The following is a 20,311-nucleotide window of genomic DNA, read 5'->3' on the forward strand; positions in this document are numbered from 1 at the left end:
CTTGTTTACAGTTTCAGAGGTTTACTAGGTTATGGCAGTGAGCATTGGCATGAGGGCTACATCCTGATCTGTAGGGGGAGAAAGAGAGAGAGAGAGAGAGAGAGAGAGAGAGAGAGAGAGAGAGAGAGAGAGAGAGAGAGAGAGAGAGACTGGGCATGGTGGACCTTTTGAAACCTTTTGAGCCAACTGCTTGAGATACACTTCCTCCATCAAGGCCACATTTCCCAATCCTTTCAAATTGTGCCATTCCCAAGTGAGTGATTAAGCATTCAAAGGTATGAGCCTATAGAACCCTTCTTACCCAAACCTCCACAACAGTAATTAAATTAACAATAAAATAACTAGTGTTTGCCAATGGCCATCTATCAAGGGAAAGTGGGACAATTAGGCAAACTTCAGCCAACAGCACCCATAGACTGCTTATGAACAAGCTGTTATTCAAAAAAAAATTCTGACATTGTAGAAAGACACAAATGAAACTTTTCCCGGCATCCCACACTCCTGAAAAAAACCTCAGAAAAAACATCCACTGTTCTCTTTCATGCAATCATTTGGCCATATTTGGGAACACCGAAAAGGGTGAGGGGTTAGCTGCCAGATGATGAAACTCCACTTGGCTGTTACTATTGAGAGGAGTGATTCCACTGGGTTATGACCAAGCTGCATTTGGGAAACTCTCAGCCACGGTGTTTCAACACTGGACCTCTAGGTGAAAGCCTCTATTGCCTTACTTCATCTGGGATGGGGTAGTTGCTCTTGGGACAAATGTCACACAACCATAATGACAGATTTTTTGGGGGAGTGATGGAGAGGTCTCCCTGTAAATCTTCTGTTTACAGAGAAAACCAAAAATCAAACCCAAAGGTTTCACTTCAGGAAGTGAAGCAAGAGCATATTGATGGTCGGGAGTGGGAGGATACATCCTAACTCTGCAAGCTCCCTTCCCTTCACACTAGTTGATCTTCAGGGTAAGCTCTCTCTGCTCTATCCTATGGGGGCTACAAAGATCCACACAGTTCCTTGAGACAACACCATTTGAGGAATTTTGGAAGCTGAAAAAACATCTGACTGTCTTCAGATGCATTTTGGTAAAAGGTAGAGAGAATGTGTGTTTATCATGGATGTAGATGTAACTCTCGCCTGAATGGAGGTGGCTGCAGAAAGCCAGGAGTAGCTCAATGAAGTGTGAAATGGTCATGAAACAACAGGCCTTCAGATAACTTCGAAACTTGAAAAACAATGGACCTAAAGTAGACAGTTCCATTCTTGACTTCCTGTGAGTGGAGATGATGTCCCACTGTGACTTCCTGTGAGTAGTGGAGATGGTCCCACTGCGATTTTCCAAGGCTTTGCTACGTTTGTTTGCATCTGTCCTGTTCTTGAACCTGAGATTTGAGGTTCAAGAACAGAATCAAGGAGAATTCTTTCTTTTTTTTTAAAAAGAAGGCTCATTTTCTATGTGTATAGATGTTTAGCCTGCATGAATGTCTGTGCACCACATGTGTGGATGCTTGGATGCCCTGGAACTGAAGTTACAGATGGGTGTGAGCTGCCATATGGCTGCTGGGAATGAAACCTGGATCCTCTGGAAGAGCAGCCAGTGTGCTTCCACGAAGCTATCTCTCAGTCTAGAGCATGTTTTCTTAGCTTTGGGATTTTCTTCGCTCTTTAACCCTCAGGGAGCCCTTCACCTGGACAGAGACCTTTTTGCTGTTGTCATTTGTCTTCTTGGACTAATGTTTAGCTGGCCACATCATAGCCACGACAGTGTCCACCAAACAGAGCTCTGCTTTGGGAGCAAGAATCTCCTCCTCGTGAGAGGAGTCAACAGTGTTGTATTTCCCAACCAGGGAAAGCTGCTTCTCTGCATTTGGGTGGCTTTTCATGATCCACTTTATAAGAATTAATTTATTCATATGGATGTATACTACATATATTCCTCATACCCACAGAGGCAAAAAGGGTACATCGAGCCTCCTGGAACTGTACTTTCAGAAAGGTTGTGAGCTATGTGGCTGCTGGGAACTGAACCTGGATCCTCTGGGAGAGCAGTATGTCTTTTAATCGCTGAATCCCCTAATGATCCACTCCTAATTAAAGGATTCTCACATAGTATCCTTCCATATGTTGTACAGAGGTTTTGTACTGAACAGGAGTTTTGGGCAGTAGTTGGCTCCTGGGGTGTGGTGGTCCTGACTCTGCCTGGCATCTTAGTTGACTTTTTGGAGCTTCCTAGTCATTTCACTACAGGAAAGTTCCACTCTTCCCATCTTAGGATCTCAGCCTGTGAAGACAGTGGTAGCGATCTCACCTTTGATCCCTGACATCATTTTCAAGGGGTAAAATATGATAAGTATCAGGCACTAGCAACTTGTCGATAAACATTAACGGTTATCTGTTCACATTTTCATAAAACTGAATGCTTCAGACTAAGAATATTGTGATAAAATTAAGATAAAATACTTGCAGGTTTTGACATTATAGCTACCTAGAACCTAATTGTTGAAAGATAAAAAAAACTGGCAATATTTTAGTAAGCAAAATATGCTATTGTTGTTTTTTATCTGTGAGATACCAGCTGCACCTAAACCTAGCACTACCTCAACTGCTGACTAGGCCTCACCAGCCACTGCCACCTCGCTGTTGATGCTGCTGCCACAGGGGAGCCTTCCTGTCCCACACTGCTGCCCAAGCCACCTCCACATAGAGAGGAAAATGATATTTTTGACTAAGTCTCTCAATTTTTAATTTACCAATGAAGTCTCAAGAGTCAGATGCTGGGGTGAAAACTTGCTAGCTCAGAGAGGCAGAGAAAGAAGCTGGCTAACTTTTGTCCTCTGCCATGATTTCAAATAGAGGGCTTTCTTCAACACCATCTGAAACAAACTCTTCCAACTGGATGCCCTCCCTTCTACTTCCCGTGCCCCCCCACCCCTCAATTTCTCCTTATTCTCTTTGGTTCCTTCCAGTCAACTGGTTGCTTGCTCTGCCTCTGGACCAACAGTTGATTTTATTTAAATAATGCAATCTTGGAGTTCATGGTGTGATCAAATACCCAGAAACATTCAATCCCAGCTTTGTGAGCTCCAACTAGCTCATCAAAGGCCTTATCATGTAATGTGGATGGCACCAATCAAAATGTCAAGTTAGAAGCTTAGGCAGCTCTAGGGGCCTCAGAAAACACTGCACTAAAGAATGAAGAGTGTAAAGCCAGTGAGGAACTTTGCTTTTCTGAAGAAATGACCCATTTTCTTGTCTTTCATCTTTAGTAAATTATATAGGTATGTCCTGTGGAAGGGGTGGTGTGGTAGTTTGAAGAAGAAAGGCTCCCATAAGCGTATATTAGGTGTGGCCTTGTTGGAGTAGGTGTGTTCCTTACTGGAGGAAGTATATCACTGTGGGAGGGTTCTGAGGTTTCATGTCTTTCTATCTCTTCCTGCTGCCTGCAGATTTGGATATAGAACTCTTAGCTACTTTTCTAGCACCATGTCTGCTTGCATGCCAGCATGCTTTTTGCCATGATAATGGGTTAAACCACCGAAGTATAAGCCAGCCTCAATTAAATGCTTTCTTTGATAAGAGTTGCTGTGGTCATGGTGTCTCTTCACAGCAATTGAAACCCTAACCTAAGACAAGTGGCATTGAAAATTATTTTTCTCTTTTGCCAGATGGTTGAAAAAGAAAATGCAACTCAAAGAATACCTCAAGTTGGTAATCCAAAGACTGATGGTGTTTGGCCCCATTTACCCAGTCACCACATTTGGATGATAACCTGTTACCATGGTGTCAGAGACATGATCTCAGCATGTAAGGATGTAGACATTTTTTCAGAAGAGGTCCCTGATGTGGGACAATGTTTTTTTTTATCCTGTCAATTGTATTATTTTTAATAAAATGCTGATTGGTCAGTAGTCAGGCAGGAAGTATAGGCAGGGCGTCAGCAACCAGGTAGGAAGTAGAGGTGGGGTAATGAGAATTCTAGGAAGAGGGAAGTTTGAGTCTGCAGCTGTGTTCCAGACACATAGGAAACAAGATGTGACTGCCTTGCCGAAAAAGGCACCAAGCCACGTGGCTATCACAGACAAGAATTATGGGTTAATATAATTTGTAAGAATTAGTTAATAATAAGAGTCCGAGATAATAGGCCAATCAGTTTATAATTGATGTAGACCTCTGTGTCATTTCTTTGAGGCTTAACAGTTGCAGGATCAAGTGAGACAGAACCCTCGATCAACAGGTCCCCAAGTACACTGTCTTAGGGTTCATACATTCATGTCAAGAGATGTAAGACTTGCTATTGGCAAAAACCTTCATGAACTCTTAAGGCTTGATGTGTGAAAGTTTTTATTTGTCAGCACTGTGAGGCATTCTCATAATTGCTGTGTTGTTCGTCAAGAAAAAGGCACAGTGAAGGATGTTATTCAAATACCAAAAATTGGAAAGCACAGAAGGCACATCCTTCCTTTGAGAAGTCTAAGTGCTGTGATGGGCTTCACAGCTTTGATTTTCTGGATATGAAGCTCTTGATAGCATTGATGTATTCCTCTGACAGCAACCTTGCTTTGATGGTAGTGCATTCTTCAGCATTAACTGCATGGAGCTTTTCTTTCTCGTTTTTTCTGATTAACTGTTTGGAAATTCTCATGGTCTGATGAAACAAAACCAGCAATATGTTATTCCAACAGGAACAGGATCAATTCATTCCTGCCTGCCACTGTAATGAACTGATCCTTCTTTTTTTTCTTCTGGTTCCAGAATCACACACTCAACAGCAAGGATGTAAGTTCAATCAGCTATGAGCTAGTACCTATATAAACTGATGTGCTATAGAGTGGGGTCCCCTAAATTTACTCAGCCTCCTCAACTCCCACCTGAATTCCAAAGCAAAAAAAGCTGAGTGCCTACTGGCATCCTCATGGAGTAATCCCCATGAAGGATTATCATTTGACCTTATATCATGGAAATGAAATGTATATCTGATAAATTCTCTTTAAAAAAATTACTATTCCCAACATCATAGTAACTTTTAACAAAATCCAGAGGTGCTTCAAGCCAACTGAAGACATGCCTCGTCTTCTTAGGATGTGTCCTCCTAAGGCACACTTTCCCTTTGGGAAATGATTTCCACATCCCCACAAGTAAAGGTCAAATACTAACGTTTGGTGGGAGCTTTGCATATGCTTTCAGCCTGGTCCAGATTTCTTTCTCAAAAGTGCTGTCAGGAAAAACTTCAGTGACGAGGCCTTGAGCACAGGCTTCTCTTGCTGTGATCTTCTTCCCAAAGAGAAGCATCTCAGCTGCCTGCAATGCAAAGCAAGATGCAACTACAGCTTAATAAAGAAAGGCTTCAGCTGACTTCAGAATGGCCAGCCAGTGGGAGATGCAGATGTACTCAAGGCTCTTAAGGTTGCCTGTCGTTCACAGGAACAGGGAAGCCAATGACCACACTGGACAAAGGTTTTCAAACAACTGAGACTATAACTGTTTCTGACTCCCTAGAATTTAGAACAGCAGGTGCTTCTGTGAGGATCTGCATTGGAGATGTAAGAATGGGAAGCCCAGGACTTAAACCCATAGTTGGTGTAGGAGGTCCTTCTGTGTATGTGTAGCTTTTATTGGTTATTGACTAACGAAACTGTCTTGGGCTTGCACAGGGAATAGAGGTGGGGGGAACTAAACTGAATACTGTGAGAAAGAAGGGCATAGTCAGAAGGAGAAGCCATGGAATAGCCACCAGAGACAGACACAGTGAAACTTTGCTGGTAGGCCACAATCTTGTGGTGATGCATAGATTAACGGAGATAGGTTACTAAAGATGTAAGAGTTAGCCAATAAGAAGGTAGAGCTAATGGGCCAAGCAGTGATTTAGATAATATAGTTTCTGTGTGATTATTTCGAGAGTCTGAGCTGCGGGAGCAAACAAGCAGCCCTCCTTGCAACACCTAGTAGTTATTAAGCTCTGTAAATGATAATAAAAGGGAACAGGATAGAACAACAGCATCCATGGGGTCAACCTTTGAGGTATTCAGAATCCATTCCCTTCCTGGTTGCTCTAATGGTTGACTCTGGATGTCTTCTTTCCCTGCACAGGTACTCAGATTACTGCAGTGGGAATGAAGGGACATGGGTGTGGCTTACATTGCATGTCTATAAAAACCGAAGCCAATGAGCAATTGTTCTTTCTGTAGTTGCATTTTCTCTTCAAAAAACATGAACAAATTCCAAAGGTCTAACTTTGAAGAGCTGCTTCTGCTCAACTTTTCAAAGTTTGCTGATTAATAATCCCAGCTCGGTGACGACAGTATGGTGAGGCTAAAGATTGTATGCACGTGTACTATCTACGTATGCATGTGGGGGCATCCACAGCAAGAAGTTAATAGTCACCGAATAGGCTCCCTTACCATACAGAGATGGCGACCAATGTCTGCTAAGCCCTTCCCTCTGTCCTTCCTCTCCAGTCCTATTTTCATGTCCTTGGAGTTACTCCATGGAGGACAAGTAGATTTGCACAAACACAAAACTAGCTAGACCTGAGCAGTCAGTGGGCTACCTTGGGCGTCTCAACACACAGCATAATAACTGGTAAAAGGCAGCTCTGACTGGGAGTCACAGTGATTATGACTATGGAGCTGCTAAAACCTGAAGACTTCTAGAATTCAAATGGCTCCAAAGAGAAGATGTCACCATATCATCTCAAAGGATGTTATTCATTCCCACAGTTAGGTGACTCTGAGGTGATCACATCTGTAAAGGCTTCCTAGTCCCGGGTCTTCAAGGAATGTCACACAGCTGTGGAGGACAAGGTCTTCTGCTGCCACCAGAGCTCCAGCTGTCAGACATGGTTCCTGCATCATGAACTGCAGAGCAAATACCCTGACCCCTCCCTTACATTGGTTCTTCCCTTAGCCTGGGTTTTCCATATTGCAGAGCAAATAGTCATCCTGTAAGCTTTGCCCAAGGGAAAGAAGAGCACAGGATTGCCTTGGCAACAAAGACAACACACTGCATTTTAAGTTTTTTCTAAGTTACCTTTGCTGAGCCCATTATCTTCGGAAATGTGTAAGAGGAGCATGCTTCTGGGAACAGGCCAAGGGAGATAAATGGAGTATGAAATGTTGCCTAGTTGGGATTCAGGAAGAACAGAAAAGCATTAAGATATATAGAGGCTAGTTTATAATTCAACTCTGACAAAGTTATGTAATTACTATTTAATCTTAAATTCACAATTTGTATTTTTGTGTTTAAGAAACAGTCTGGCCTAGAACTTGACCATCTCATGCCTCAGCCTCTTGAGTGCAGAGATTACAGGAATGTACGACTGTGTCTAGCTCAGTATTCCTAATTGGTGAGGACATTTAAATTAAACTTATGTGTTATACTATGAATACACTATTCACTTCTAGTGTGTTATCAATGGGGTTTTACAAATATGTAAATTATGTGCCACCATCAATTTCAGCTGAGAAAATACTTAGCACACCAAAAGCCCCCTTATTGCCCCCTGTGGGCAAGCCCTTCTTTCTACCATCCCCAAGCATCACTATCTGTTCTCTGTCCCTGCTATTCCCCCGCCCGTTTTTTTTTAGAAGGTTACATGCATGGAATCCTATTACAATAGACCTTTGCTCCTTGCTCCTGTCCCTTGGCATAAGGTTTGGGAGTCACTCATGCACTGCACATTGGTGGCCTCTTTCTCATCATGACTGCTCTTACCATGTGTACGTGGCATCATTTAATGACCTACATGCCAGTTAACACTTTTACTAATGTTTCCAGCATTGTGGCCTTTATCAGTAGGGCCAGTCACAGCCATGGACTTACTTGATATAATATTTAAAATTCCCACTTTTCAATAATACCTCAACAAAGTTGAAAAAATTTCTTTTCAGATTCGTTTTACTAAAAAAGAAGTAGATGTGACTAGAGTAGCCATGCATCAACACCCCATTCTGAGACAGGAGAGCCCCACTTTGTCCATGCCCTTATTCAGCTTCCCCAGGAGAAGTCCTTAAGCCCCACACATCACTATGAACACAGCGCTGCCTCATGTGTTCTCAGTTCACACGTTAGCGGTGTCCTCAGAGTCGAGCTCTTCCAGGCCGCCTCCAGGTGCAAGGAAGAAATCCATAAGGAAGCAAAGCTGAGCTTCTCCTTTCTATTTGAGGGGTAAACACTCATACACACGATCTGAGGGCCATGCTTTGTTCTGTTGGCTCTAATTCTACCTCTACGGCTTCTTCTATTTTCCTTTGTTTTGATTCTCTGTGAATTCTCCCTTGCTTCCCAGTTTACCTAGCTTAAATCCCTGTTTTGTTTTTTTTTTTTAAACAGGAGGTTTAAGGCAAAAAGAACAAAGTTACAAGAATTACATTTCATTGGTCATAGCACATTCCTTAGGTAAATGATAAAGATACAAGCAAGCTATTTACCATGACACCTGGTATTTAGAAAAAGTAATTAACAATGACGTAAGAATACAAATTGTCAAGTTAGACTGAGTCTTTAAGAACTATCTAAATGACTACATTCTACTGCTGTCTTGTTTTGTTTTCTATTGCGGTGATAAAACACTGACTAAAGGCAAATTGGGGAGAAAAGGGTTTATTTGGATTATAGGTTACAGTTCATGATTGAGGGAAGTCAAGGCAAGAACTCAAGAATCAGAGGTAGAAGCCATGGAGAAACAGTGCTTATTTGCTGACTCCTCACAGCTTGCTCAGCCTGCTTTTTTTTCCTACAACCTAAGATTACCTGCACAGTGGTGGCACTGCCCACAGTGGGCAAGGCCCTCCCACATCAATCATGAACCAAGCACCACAAACATGACCATGGCCAATCTGTTAGAGAAAAATTTCCCAGGTGAGTTTCCCTCTTTACAAGTAACTCTATTTTGTGTCAAGTTGACAAAAAACTAACCAGCACAACCATTAACCCCTTGAAATATACTTGAGTGATAGTTACAATAAAGAATAAAACTACTCACGGATTGACATGTGCTTGTGGAAGTAGACTTACCTTGTCTGATGCATAGACAGCATCAAACAGTCCCAGAAGGGTCACAGAGATTCCTACAGCTGGGCCATTTACTACTGCAACCAGAGGCTTGGGAAAGTCTATAAAAACGTCTACAAATTCCCTAAAGAAATAGAAATGGAAAATCATTAAACATCCCAAAGTGGTTCCACTAACTATAGAAAAGAATGTATAAATCTGATATGATATCACTCTGTAGGGCCACCTCTGCTGATTGGCCCAGGGTTCCTGTAAACCTGGAATATCAGGTCATGACTCCTAGAGGCTAAGGCACATCTTGGGCACTGAAGTCAGGACTGTGGGCCAGCTGTGACCTGATGCATCACAGTGGGTGACTACGTGCATAACTGCATATTGTGGCACAGGAGGATTGAGAGACATCACAGAACTGAGATAGGGAGGTGAAGCCTCAAACCTCCGTCAATAGCTTTCAAGACTACTTCCAGTGCACAGCCAGCATCCGCAGGCACTGTCTATTCACCCTGCTGCGTGGGAACTCAGACTCCCTCTGCCTCTTCCTCACCTTACACTTTCCAGTCAACTTCATGAAACTACAGGATGAAGAGGAGTAATCTTTGGGGAATCATGATTAAGTGCATCAGCACAGATAAGTGGTCATTTTACTGATGTGGAGGGCTTGTGGAGATGACTCATGGGTTAAAGCACTTGCCACCTAAGTGTGAAGATTGGAGTAAAATTTGAATTCTCAGAACCTCCATAAATTCTGGGTGCACATGGAGACATACCTGCAATTGGCCTCAGCATGAGAGCCGAGAGCAAGCATGTGAGTGAGCTCTGGGTTTGAGAGATCTAGTTTCAGTGAACAAAATGAAAAAGTATGCTGGCTAGTTGTATGTCAACTTCACACAAGCTAGAGCCATTTGGGAAAAGAGCCTCTGAGTGGAGAAAGTGCTTCTATGGTATTGGGCTATAGGCAAGTCTGTGGTGCATTTTCTCAATTAGTGATTGATATAGGGGGCCCAGACCATTGCGGGTGATTCCACCCCTGGGCCGACAGACATGGAAGTTATAAAAAAGCGGGCTGAGCAAGGCAGGAGGGAGCAAGCCAATGAGCAGTACTCCTCCATGGTCTTTGGATTGGTTCCTGCCTTCAGGTTCCTGCACTTGTTTCATTTGATGATGGACCATCAGGTGGAAATATAAAAGGAATTTCTTCTCCAAGTGTTTTTGGTCCTAGTATTTTATCACAGCTACAAAAACAGGAAATAACCAAAAGCAATGAAGAAAATATTTGACATCAACCACAGACTCCACATGCACATGCATGCACTGTACCTACACTCATGCTCACCATGAAGACACATGAAGTTGGGGAAAAAAAGAATTACTCTCTGGGATAAAACAAAGGTCACTCACCTCAATCGCACAGCATCCCTTTCAACTGCCTCCTCCATTCCTCCAGGGGCACTGGTGAAGTTATTTAGGTCATTCCCACTGCAGTAATAGTCACCAGCTCCTGCGAACAGTCAATCAACAGAGCCACAATTCCTTCACATACCAATAATTCTAGAGCTATGTGCATCTGCTGTGTGCAGGGCTTGGCCAGTCACTAGTAAAACACGAGTGAACCTCATTTACACACTAGGGACTAGCAAGGCATGGGTGTTAAAGAACCTAAGTAAATGCAGATGGTGTGACTAGAACATGACAGATGACCACGTGGTATGACTGTGGAGCAGGCTTAGTCTCTTGTGATGTTTAGGGTGGAGCTCACACAGGAAGGGGCAGTTGGACTGAGAGCTGAACAACAGGCAAGGCTAGCAGAGACGGAACAGTGCACATGAGATTCTGTGTCTGTGGTCTCCAGGGTCTACACAACAGCCCGAAAGAAGAGCCCCCAGTGCTGAAGCAGAGAAAGAACAGGGTGCAGGGTGGGGGCAGCTATATTCAAGATGAGTGGACAGACTGTGTGGGACTGTCTAGATTACAATAAGAACCATTATCTCTACATTAAGAGTCACTGAAGTTGTGTGATTATTTAAGTACTGTTTGTTTACAATGAAATGGTTTCTTCTTAATGACTTTTGTTTTGAGACAGGATCTGAAGTAGCCAAGGTTGGCTTCAAACTCCCCATGTAGCTGAGTGATGTGGGAGGGTCTTCTGTTTGAGTTGATTTCATTGGTTAATAAAGAAACTGCCTTGGCCTATTTGATAGGCCAGCCCTTAGGTGGGTGGAGTACACAGAACAGAATGCTGGGAAGAAGGGAAGTTAGTTAATCACCATGCCTCTCTTCAGTGAGACAAACGCCATGGAGCCAGCCGCCAGGTTAGACATGCTGAATCTTTCCTGGTAAGCCACCACCTTGTGGTGCTGCTCACATTACTAAATATGGGTTAAAGCAAGATGTGAGAATTACCTAATAAGAGGCTGAAACTAATGGGCCAGACAGTAGTTAAAAGAACACAATTAGTGTGTTGTTATTTTGGGGCATACGCTAGCCAGGCGGCTGGGAGCCCGGCGGGAACGCAGCCCGCAGCTCTCACTACAGCTGATGACCCTGAGCTGCTGATTTCCTGCCCCTACTTACTGATTGCAAGTATTGAAGGCCTGTGTTACAATACCATGCTGGGGATCAAACACAGGGATTCCTACATGATAGGCGAGCACTCCATTTCAGGCTACTTCCCTAGCACCCTTAAATAGTTTTGATAACTGTAAGTATTGGAGTTTTCGCAGGCCAAAAGAAGACATGATAGTTCTTATTTTTGTGCATAGGATACATTCCAAGGTGGTCCACAAATCCCTGAAACATGGAGATGGTATCAGGCTTTTCAATATGTATTGTGTATTTCCTTTAGAGTTGTTCCTCCATAGCCTCAGGTTTTACATCTATGGATTCAACCAGCAGAAAATATGTGAGGACCGAAAAAAATTATGTATACTGAATATTCGTGGACTTTTTCCCTTTTGAATGTTCTTTCCTATAGAATGTAATGAATACTGACATAGCATCTTTCTTATTAGGCAATATGACATCCAGAGTGGCTTCAAGATCCTTGGGATATGTGGTCCTTTTATGTAGATACCACATGATTCTACACAGGGAACATGAGTGTGAACAGTCCTATTTTGATGAGAGAAGTGGAACTAATTCCCAGAATGTGCTGAGGGCGACTGTATGTGCATACCTGTGAGGAAGTTCAACATATAGATTAGGCAAGATATTTACATTAAAAAAAACTTTAATAATAACTATATATTACTAAACAGTTATTTAAAACATACTGTGAATTTTCTAGAAACTCCTACTTATTCCTAGACCTAGGGTGACAACACATAACTGTAATTTTCGGAGGAAACCCCCAAAAGGAGCATTCAGTTAAGAGGCACTACTGTACTGACGCCTCAGAATGCTCTAGATGCACATTCTACCCTGCCATCCCAGCAGCTGGAGGCAGTCATATCCAGACTCCACCAGAAAACACTGTGAAGCTTCTCTCCATTACTAGAGGACTTACATAAATTAAACTGAGAAATATGCACTCTTGGTTTTCATGAATTTCACTAAGCCATTCTATAAGGATCATCCACATTTCTGCAAGTATCAAGAATTTGCCTTTTTTATTGTCGAGCATAATTCTACAAACAGTTGTCAACCTGTTTGTGGACGGATGCGTTGTTTTCTGCTGTGGCTCTTGTGAGTCAGACAGCATGAGCGTTACTATGTTAGGTTGGGACTGACGACTTATCAGGAGTAATTATCAAAGAGTTGTTATAGCACGAGCACGATAACATGGTCCATTTATACATCAATCCACTGGAGCGCTGAGAGATATCTTCAGTCAGCATCAGTTCTACCTTGTAAGAAATTCCCTAAAATAGAAAGTGAATGAGTCCATGAAAATGGCCTTACCTGTGAACACGGTTATGGCTGAGTTGTCTGTGCTGGCGTTTTTAAGTGCAAGCAGAATCTCCTGATACATCTATGTGAACAGAAAGACAGGGAAGGGAAGAATAAACATGAGATCCATCGTCCAGTGGACTGAGCCACCGTATCTGTCTGCAAGCTTTCTTTCAACCCAGTGCCAAAGTAATTTTTTTAAAGGCTTACTTATTTCTGTTATATGCGTGAGTGTGTTGCCTTGTTTATGTTTGTGCACTGCCTCAGACCTGGTGCTTTTGGAGGTCTGAAGCGGGTGTCAGATCTGCTGTGACTAAAGGGACAGATGATGGTAAACCACCCTGTGGGTGGCTGGGAAACTTAGGGGACATGAGTGCTCTTAAGCACTGAGCCATCTCTCAGGTCCCAATAATTGTATTTTGATGATGAAAAAAGAGGCTGCCGGACAGGATTTCTGCTCCTCTGACAACGGCTGGGTGCACATGATGTACAGGCGCTGTGGCAGATGCACCAAATAACCACTTTGTCCAAAGGTGATCAAGAGAGACATATTTCTCGATTTTTGCATATGGACAGGGATGCTCCAACAGGGATGGGGGAGTGAGGGGCATGGGGTAGCACACACCTTTCTAGAACTGTTGGGGTTGCTACAGCAGGTGAGGGGAAAGGTGGCTGAGAAAACTGTCCCTGAAACAGCATCTCAGCTGTCACTTTGAGAAAGGGAAAGTGTCTGGGCAGTCTGGGAAGCCACTACTAAGGTAGAGGTTGGATTTCTGAGACTCTCTGTGCTGGGATACAAAGGCACTGGCCCTGAACATCTCTTAAAATCTTTCCGTAGTTTTAACGTGTTTCTAAATTGGTATAGATTTCGTTAAAACTCTACCAAAAATTGGTAAAGATCTTATTAAAGATTCAATGTGGGAAAGAGTTATGAGGAGGGTGGGTATTTCTAATGACACTGGAAAAACAGAAGCATGAACTTAATACTGAATAATGATGAGACTGTTTTTCTTAAGGCAGAGGACAGAAAATAATTCCTGAAAATTACAGCAGCCAAGGTGACTAGGTAGAGCTGGGGCCAGGAAAGAGATGGATTAATTTACATTCTCCTGCTTCTTATCAGCTGTAAGAACTTACCAAGTTACTTCTCACCCTGCTGAACTAGTTTATTAAATAAGTGTGTCAGGGTCTTCTCTTCTGAAAGTCCTGAATCTTGTTACAATGTGAAGCTGTGCTACCCTGCTAATGCAGAGGTAGCTCAGAACAAGCAAATATTGAGTTCTCAGAATTAAGTGTCTTAAAATTTGAAGGTTCAGCCAGGCGGTGATGGCTCACACCTTTAATCCCAGCACTAGGGAGGCAGAGGCAGGCGGATCTCTGAGTTCGAGGCCAGCCTGGTCTACAAGAGCTAGTTCCAGGACAGGCTCTAGAAACTACAGGGAAACCCTGTCTCGAAAAACAAACAAAAAAAAATTGAAGGTTCAGTAGCTGCTTTATAAGATCCTTGAGACTTCAAATGAGCCTGCTGTCCCACACTGCAGATGACAGCCTTGACCTCCAAGCACCTGATAAACCCCTGCCATCAGGGAGAGAGGCTCCAGTGATTGACTTATTATCAGTGTTCTGGGGGAAATTCAAATACACCTGTGAAGCCGCTCATTCAACAGGGCTATTGCTGCCCTGCTGAGGATGGAGTCTCTGTCTGCAATTCCCTTCAGGTGCACACAAGAATGCTCCACAGGTATGGAAAAGACTCAGAATTTACGATACACTTAGGGGTCTCTGTGCATCTCTATCTATGCTCTTTCATTTAGACTGATTTAACTGATTTGTGCTTTCATTCATAGCAAAGCTTCATTGCCTTCTAGATATGTAGAACCTACCAGAAACTCCCCAGTTTTTTTTTTTTTTTTTTTTGGTTTTTCGAGACAAGGTTTCTCTGTAGCTTTGAAGCCTATCCTGGAATTAGCTCGTGTAGACCAGGCTGGTCTCGAACTCACAGAGATCTGCCTGCCTCTGCCTCCCGAGTGCTGGGATTAAAGGCATGCGCCACCACCGCCCGGCGAAACTCCCCAGTTTTAAATAATGCCCGACTCTGCTGAGTTAAGCCAAATTCTCTAATCTTCTACAAAAATAGGAATAGTGCTGAAATTCTATAGTTATATGAAAGAAAGAAATAGAGGAAAGAAAAATGTCTCAGTGCCCTGGCAAGAGAATTACCTGGAAAGTTATGGCATTCTTTTTGGAGGGCCGATTGAACATGATCTTCGTGATGCCATCTTCAGAGGTCACCACAATGTCCTTAGACTTCTGGACTTTCACATCACTTTTGCCCTGGCTAGAGGCTTCAGATGAGGGACTCAAACTGGACACCAGATCCACATAGTTCTGCCTGGCAGTTTCCTGAAGAGTAGATGACCAAGACCTTTAGCCTTTAAAATAGGCAACTTGAGAAACACACAACGCTAATAAACACCACTATGTGATAGAGAGCAGAGTATTTGATTCAATAGAGGTGCATTGCAACTTCCAAGGTTGTGTGAGAGGAGACCCATACATGCAATTCCAGACACTGGGAGGCTGAGGCAGGCAGATTTTTCAGTTCAAGGCCAATCTAGACTACAGTAGTTGAAGAGTCCAAGAATAAGAATATAGAAATGTAGATACCAGAAATAAGTATATATAAGTAAAAAAAAAATACAAATTGTCAGCTTAGGAGAATAAGAGCAGGCTGTCAGCAGCTTTCTCAGCAGCTTAAGGATTAACTATTAACAATGGTTGCTTCCTTTTCTAATCTGTAGTTCTACATGCTAGGCTGAAGCAGCCCTCGCTCTGTAAACTGAGGGTCAGCTTTTAGATAATCCCCTGGCCACTCATGAGCAGCAATTGATGTGAGCTGAGTTAATGTTTAAGTGATGGGATGTACATGACTTTTGACTTTTTGGTTGTGTATTTTCCCTGCCATGAGAAACTGGCAGTATCAGGGAGGTACCAAGCTTTGGTAAACACTATCAAGGACTAAATATGAACACTAGTTTAACTAAAAATCTCTTTAGATGGAAATTACAAAGAAGGACAATATGTGTTTACATATTTCACTTCAAGATTGCAAAAATTTCTTTGTTCGTGCCTAATACAATACTGTTGTGTCTCAGGTAAGGAGAGGCAGGAAGAGGGAGAAAAGTGGGGGGCAACTGGTGGGTGGGGCAGTTACAACACCCGAGGTACTCTTCAGTTTTTGTTATGGAAAGGGGGGATTAAAAAACTGTCTTTTGCCACAGCCTTACAAGCCCAAACTCTGGCTGTGGTCTCAGCTAGCTGATAAACTTTTTGTGCCCCATGGATTTTTATTTTTTTAATTTTAACTTTTTTTCCTGGAATAAAGTTTGCTTCTAGATTAGTAGATTTAGGTGGTCTGTCCCCATCATTGTGTGAATTGCCGCCACCCCCATGGTGGACCCAACAGAGTGAGAGGGCAAACTAAAGGAATTTCAAAGACTCACTCACAGAGATTTGCTGGGGGCAGGGAAACATCTAGTGAGCTCTGGTTAATAACAGGACACAAACCTTACCTTTGGGAGGCTGCCAAGGACATTCCATGCTTCCCACTTGGCTTTATTGACTGGGTCAAACACACCTGGCTTAGGCACATTACAGGGTCCTTCTGTGGCCTACAAGGAAGGCAGGGGTGATTAATCTGGAATAGAAAGCTTTTGAGAAAGTGGCCTAGAAGATAAGAATTCATCAATTTTGTATCACTGATCAGATGTCACAAGTGAAAACACTGATCCAATTTTCAAGTCGCAACATTTGAAAGTTCACACTGTCTTCTAAAGTCCTCTCTAGAGGGACAGAACCAGGAATTTAGTGGTAAACTCCTTCTCACTGCTCAAAGGGCTGTAGCTGGTGCAGGTGGGGATGGGGTCTTCAGTTCCTGGTCCCCAGGAAGCTTAGCTGATTGGCACTCCAGAAAACTGATTTTGTGTGAGGGCAGGTAGGGTGCGTATACTGAAATGAATTAACACCCCACTCAGCTACTTTTCAGAAGAGATTTTCAAGCGATTTAAAATGTATAAAGTTTTCCCTAGAGTCAGTTCATGGAGAACAGAAGAGGCTTGGAGATGACAGGCAGTGGAGGCTTCGCTCATCCAAAGTCACCCACTGTAGTCTGTCATCTGGGAGGTAACAGAGAACTGAGCCCACAAAGGGCTGCACAGAATTCCCTCCCTCTGCCAATGGGAAGCTAAGGACTGCTGGAGACAACAGGTAGTGGCTTCTATTTGTTCCTGGTCCTTGTACTTCTCCATCCCAACTGCTGACCAGTCGGTCCTAACTCCAGACAGACTGCAAGCTTAGGGTTGCACGGTTTCTAAGACCACCTCAGCTCACATCCACTAAAAAGACTCACAGTACCCTTGCAAGCTGTGGTATTCATGGTTAAAGTTCCTCACAGGGAAAGAACAGAAACTTAACTAACCGAGGGCAAAAACTCATAGACTAGAGTTCAGAGGTGAAGTCAATGTGACACTCCTATTGTCTTTTCTCCAAGAGTTATGAAGGGGAAATGCCCCAGACTGATGGATATATGAAAACACGGGGTGAATATTGCCAATGAAGAAGTTCTCTGCAGTTTCCATGTCTACTCTTTGCCAGAGCCCTAACCCATAGGTCAACCTACCTACCCTGAGACCACCGTGTACCTTAAATCCAGAGCTAGACTGTCTAGGCAAATAAAGATGCTTGTACAAGCATGACCATTCATGGGGTTAGAGAATACCCCTTAGCTGCTGAGGGCAAAGTCTTTTTGGACAAGTAAAATTCTTGAATGTACACTTCCATTTTTCTGAGTGAGGGTTTCTATTGCTGTGATAAAAATACTCTGACCAAAAACAACTTGGGGAGAATAGTGTCTATTTCAGCTCCCAACACTCAGGTCTTACTCCATTGGTCACAGAAGTCTGAGCAGTAAATGAAGACAGGAACCTGGAGACAGGAACTGAAACAGAAGCTATGGTCAATGCTGCTTACTTGCTTGCTCAGTGTGTTCTCTTAAGCATTCCACATTATTCATTAATTAAGATAATGTCTGACAGCTGTGCCTACAAGTCAATGTTATTGTGGCTCTTTCTCAATTGAGAGTCACCCTTTCCAGTTGACCCACGTTTATGCCAAGTGAACAAAGAAAAGCAACCCGGACACTTCCACAGAGACACTCATGCTAATCACCTAGTAGAAATGATGAAAATAATAAATGATAACACAGGAGTCCAGGCTGGCAGACATAGGAGTGAAGTCTTTCCTTTATAACCTTTACTTCCTCAATGATTATAAAATTTTTTAAACATTCACAAATACATGAGTTGTAATATCCAATTAACAGTTTTTAAATTTTACCTTATGTGCTTCAGCTATTTTCTTTATTGTTCATATTAACTGGTTTCAAATATCCCAAACACCACATTATCCACCCTTAAATTACTATCAATTTCCCTGGAACACAAACATTTATTACATAAACATGGCACCATTAACAATATACAAGGCACCACTAAATACTAATAAATCCCAGTCAATATTCAAATTTCCCAAATATTCCCCAAAACACCTTTTCAGTGAGTTACTCTGATCAGGAAGGACTCCAAGCAGGGGCCCAAACATGTAAACGTGAATGTGAATGTTATATCTCTATGCTTTGAAAGTATATCAAGACCCAACCTAAAAAGCAAACCTAAACAAAGCCTGCATCACACACCACAAAGGGGGACAGCCATGCAGCCCAACCATGCAAAGCTGCCTGTTAGAAGCATATCAACTTCAGGAATCATTTGCTCCAAATATGTATAAATCACATCCGACCTCAGCCCATTACCTGCTTATACAGCGCGTAGAGTTGCAGCTTCACTTGGTTTCCTGGATCCTTCTTCAGGAGTTTCACTTGGTTCACTGCATTTTCAAAGTCCTGCTGACTGGCTCTCATCTTTGGTCTGCCCAAGTGCACCTGAGCCACTGGGAATCTAAAGACCTGTGGGAGACTACAAACAGTGGTTTCTATTTGTTCCTAGGTCTTCCTTTCTGCAGCAGAATTACCGATTGGCCCCGAGCCCTATTAATCAGAATGACATGCTTATCTACAGTATTTTCTCTAAGTCAGCGACCTCCCGCAGACTGGTACAAACTTTTTCAAATGACGTGTAGGTGTTGCCTTTTGAGAAAGTCACTCATGCCACCACCGCTTTACTGCAACCACCAGGCTCCAGGCTTTGCTCCTGGTGCGCAAATTCTTTGGGTTGTTTCATTTGGGTCGCTCTAACCAGCCACTTCTCTGAAAACCACGCTAGTGATAACGGATTGTGCATGTGCAGCGCTCAGGAAAATAGCAGTCTTGGTCACAGTGCAGCGCCTTAGAGCCCTAGGAAGTTCCGGGCTTGGCCTTCAGGCATGCGCGCTGACCCAAATCAGAGCTTGCAACAATCCCTGGTGGGCAGAGAACGTCCATTCTTTCCCTTTGGGATTCAGCAAGGAAGGACATTCCGAGGTCCCTATTTAGAGCTCTCTCGCTGGGAAACCCTCAAAGGAGTATCCTGCTGTCCTGCTAGGCAGACCAATTGACAGAGTGGGCGGCTTGCGCGGGCACTTCCGCGGGCGGGTCCGCGGACACGCGACAAACCCCACCGGCAACTTTGGACCAGGGAGCCGAGACTGAAGGCTTACCTAGGATACCAGCACAGCACCACTCTGCAGGTCACTGCCACCAAACCTAGGTACTCAAGACAATCTGAATCTTGCCGGACCAGACCAGGTGGGGGCGGAGCCAGATGTGAGCTCTGGGCATAGGCGGAGCCAGAGGGTGAGCTTGGTAGTTGAAAGGAGCCCAGCGGGATAGGAGGAGGAAGAGGAGGACTAGGGTGTGAGCCTTGGGGGTGGGGTGTGGCTGGCCTTTCCTTCAGAACTGAGAATGGGCAGATTTCGGGGAGGAGCCCAGAATTTCTGGACCGGGTCCAACTCGGTACTAAGGCGACTAGCACCAGACTGGCAAACACAGCTGGAAGCAGGAATAAAAAGGCAGATTGCTGGGCTCTGGGAATTTTAATCATATATCCAAAAGCATTTAGAAACCGGATCATTTTTCAGCATGACAGTTAGGAGCACATTCCTGAGCACACTCAGTTTAATGTCATGAAGCACATGTTTAAAAGATTTAATGAACCAAGAATGTCCCCTGGACATGCTTATCTTGCTCAATAGGGTCTAAGAGGAACTCGGAAAGACACAGTACAAGTTGCATTAACGTAGGTGTTTGCACCTGAAGGCGTCAGTCTTGCTTAGCAGCTAACCATATTTGGAGCAGGGGCCATGTCCTGTGAACACAGTGACTGCCCGGAGACGGGTGGGAGTGGGGCAGTTCTCAATGAAA

At 43.4% G+C, this 20,311-nt stretch overlaps 1 protein-coding gene across 2 annotated transcripts; it reads right to left on the reverse strand.

Annotated features, from left to right (window-relative positions):
* Positions 1–4,327: 4,327 nt before the first annotated feature.
* Positions 4,328–20,036, reverse strand: LOC119816253 (enoyl-CoA delta isomerase 2-like). Of its 2 annotated transcripts, none has more exons than XM_038332741.1 (10): positions 19,609–20,036; positions 18,767–18,929; positions 16,470–16,568; positions 15,118–15,300; positions 12,910–12,979; positions 10,411–10,510; positions 9,016–9,136; positions 7,030–7,119; positions 5,158–5,301; positions 4,328–4,648 (listed from the first exon to the last, which is right to left on the reverse strand). In XM_038332741.1, exons 1-10 carry the CDS (start codon positions 20,019–20,021, stop codon positions 4,493–4,495), a joined length of 1,539 nt encoding a protein of 512 aa, XP_038188669.1. In that variant the 5' UTR covers positions 20,022–20,036; the 3' UTR covers positions 4,328–4,492. The 2 variants fall into 2 exon arrangements, with proteins under 2 accessions (XP_038188669.1, XP_038188670.1); XM_038332742.1 differs by having other exon boundaries at positions 18,767–18,919; positions 19,609–19,743.
* Positions 20,037–20,311: the final 275 nt, after the last annotated feature.

This window comes from Arvicola amphibius, chromosome 6 (assembly GCF_903992535.2).
Source record: "Arvicola amphibius chromosome 6, mArvAmp1.2, whole genome shotgun sequence".
Lineage (NCBI taxonomy): Eukaryota > Metazoa > Chordata > Mammalia > Rodentia > Cricetidae > Arvicola > Arvicola amphibius.

Coding starts and splice junctions, on each gene's coding strand:
- LOC119816253 (XM_038332741.1), bottom strand. CDS start 20,021: ATGATCCGGTTTCTAAATGCTTTTGGATATATGATTAAAATTCCCAGA. Junction 16,569..18,766: donor TCTACGCGCTGTATAAGCAG/GTAATGGGCTGA, acceptor CCTTCCTTGTAG/GCCACAGAAGGACCCTGTAA. Junction 12,980..15,117: donor AGAATGCCATAACTTTCCAG/GTAATTCTCTTG, acceptor CTGTTCACATAG/ATGTATCAGGAGATTCTGCT.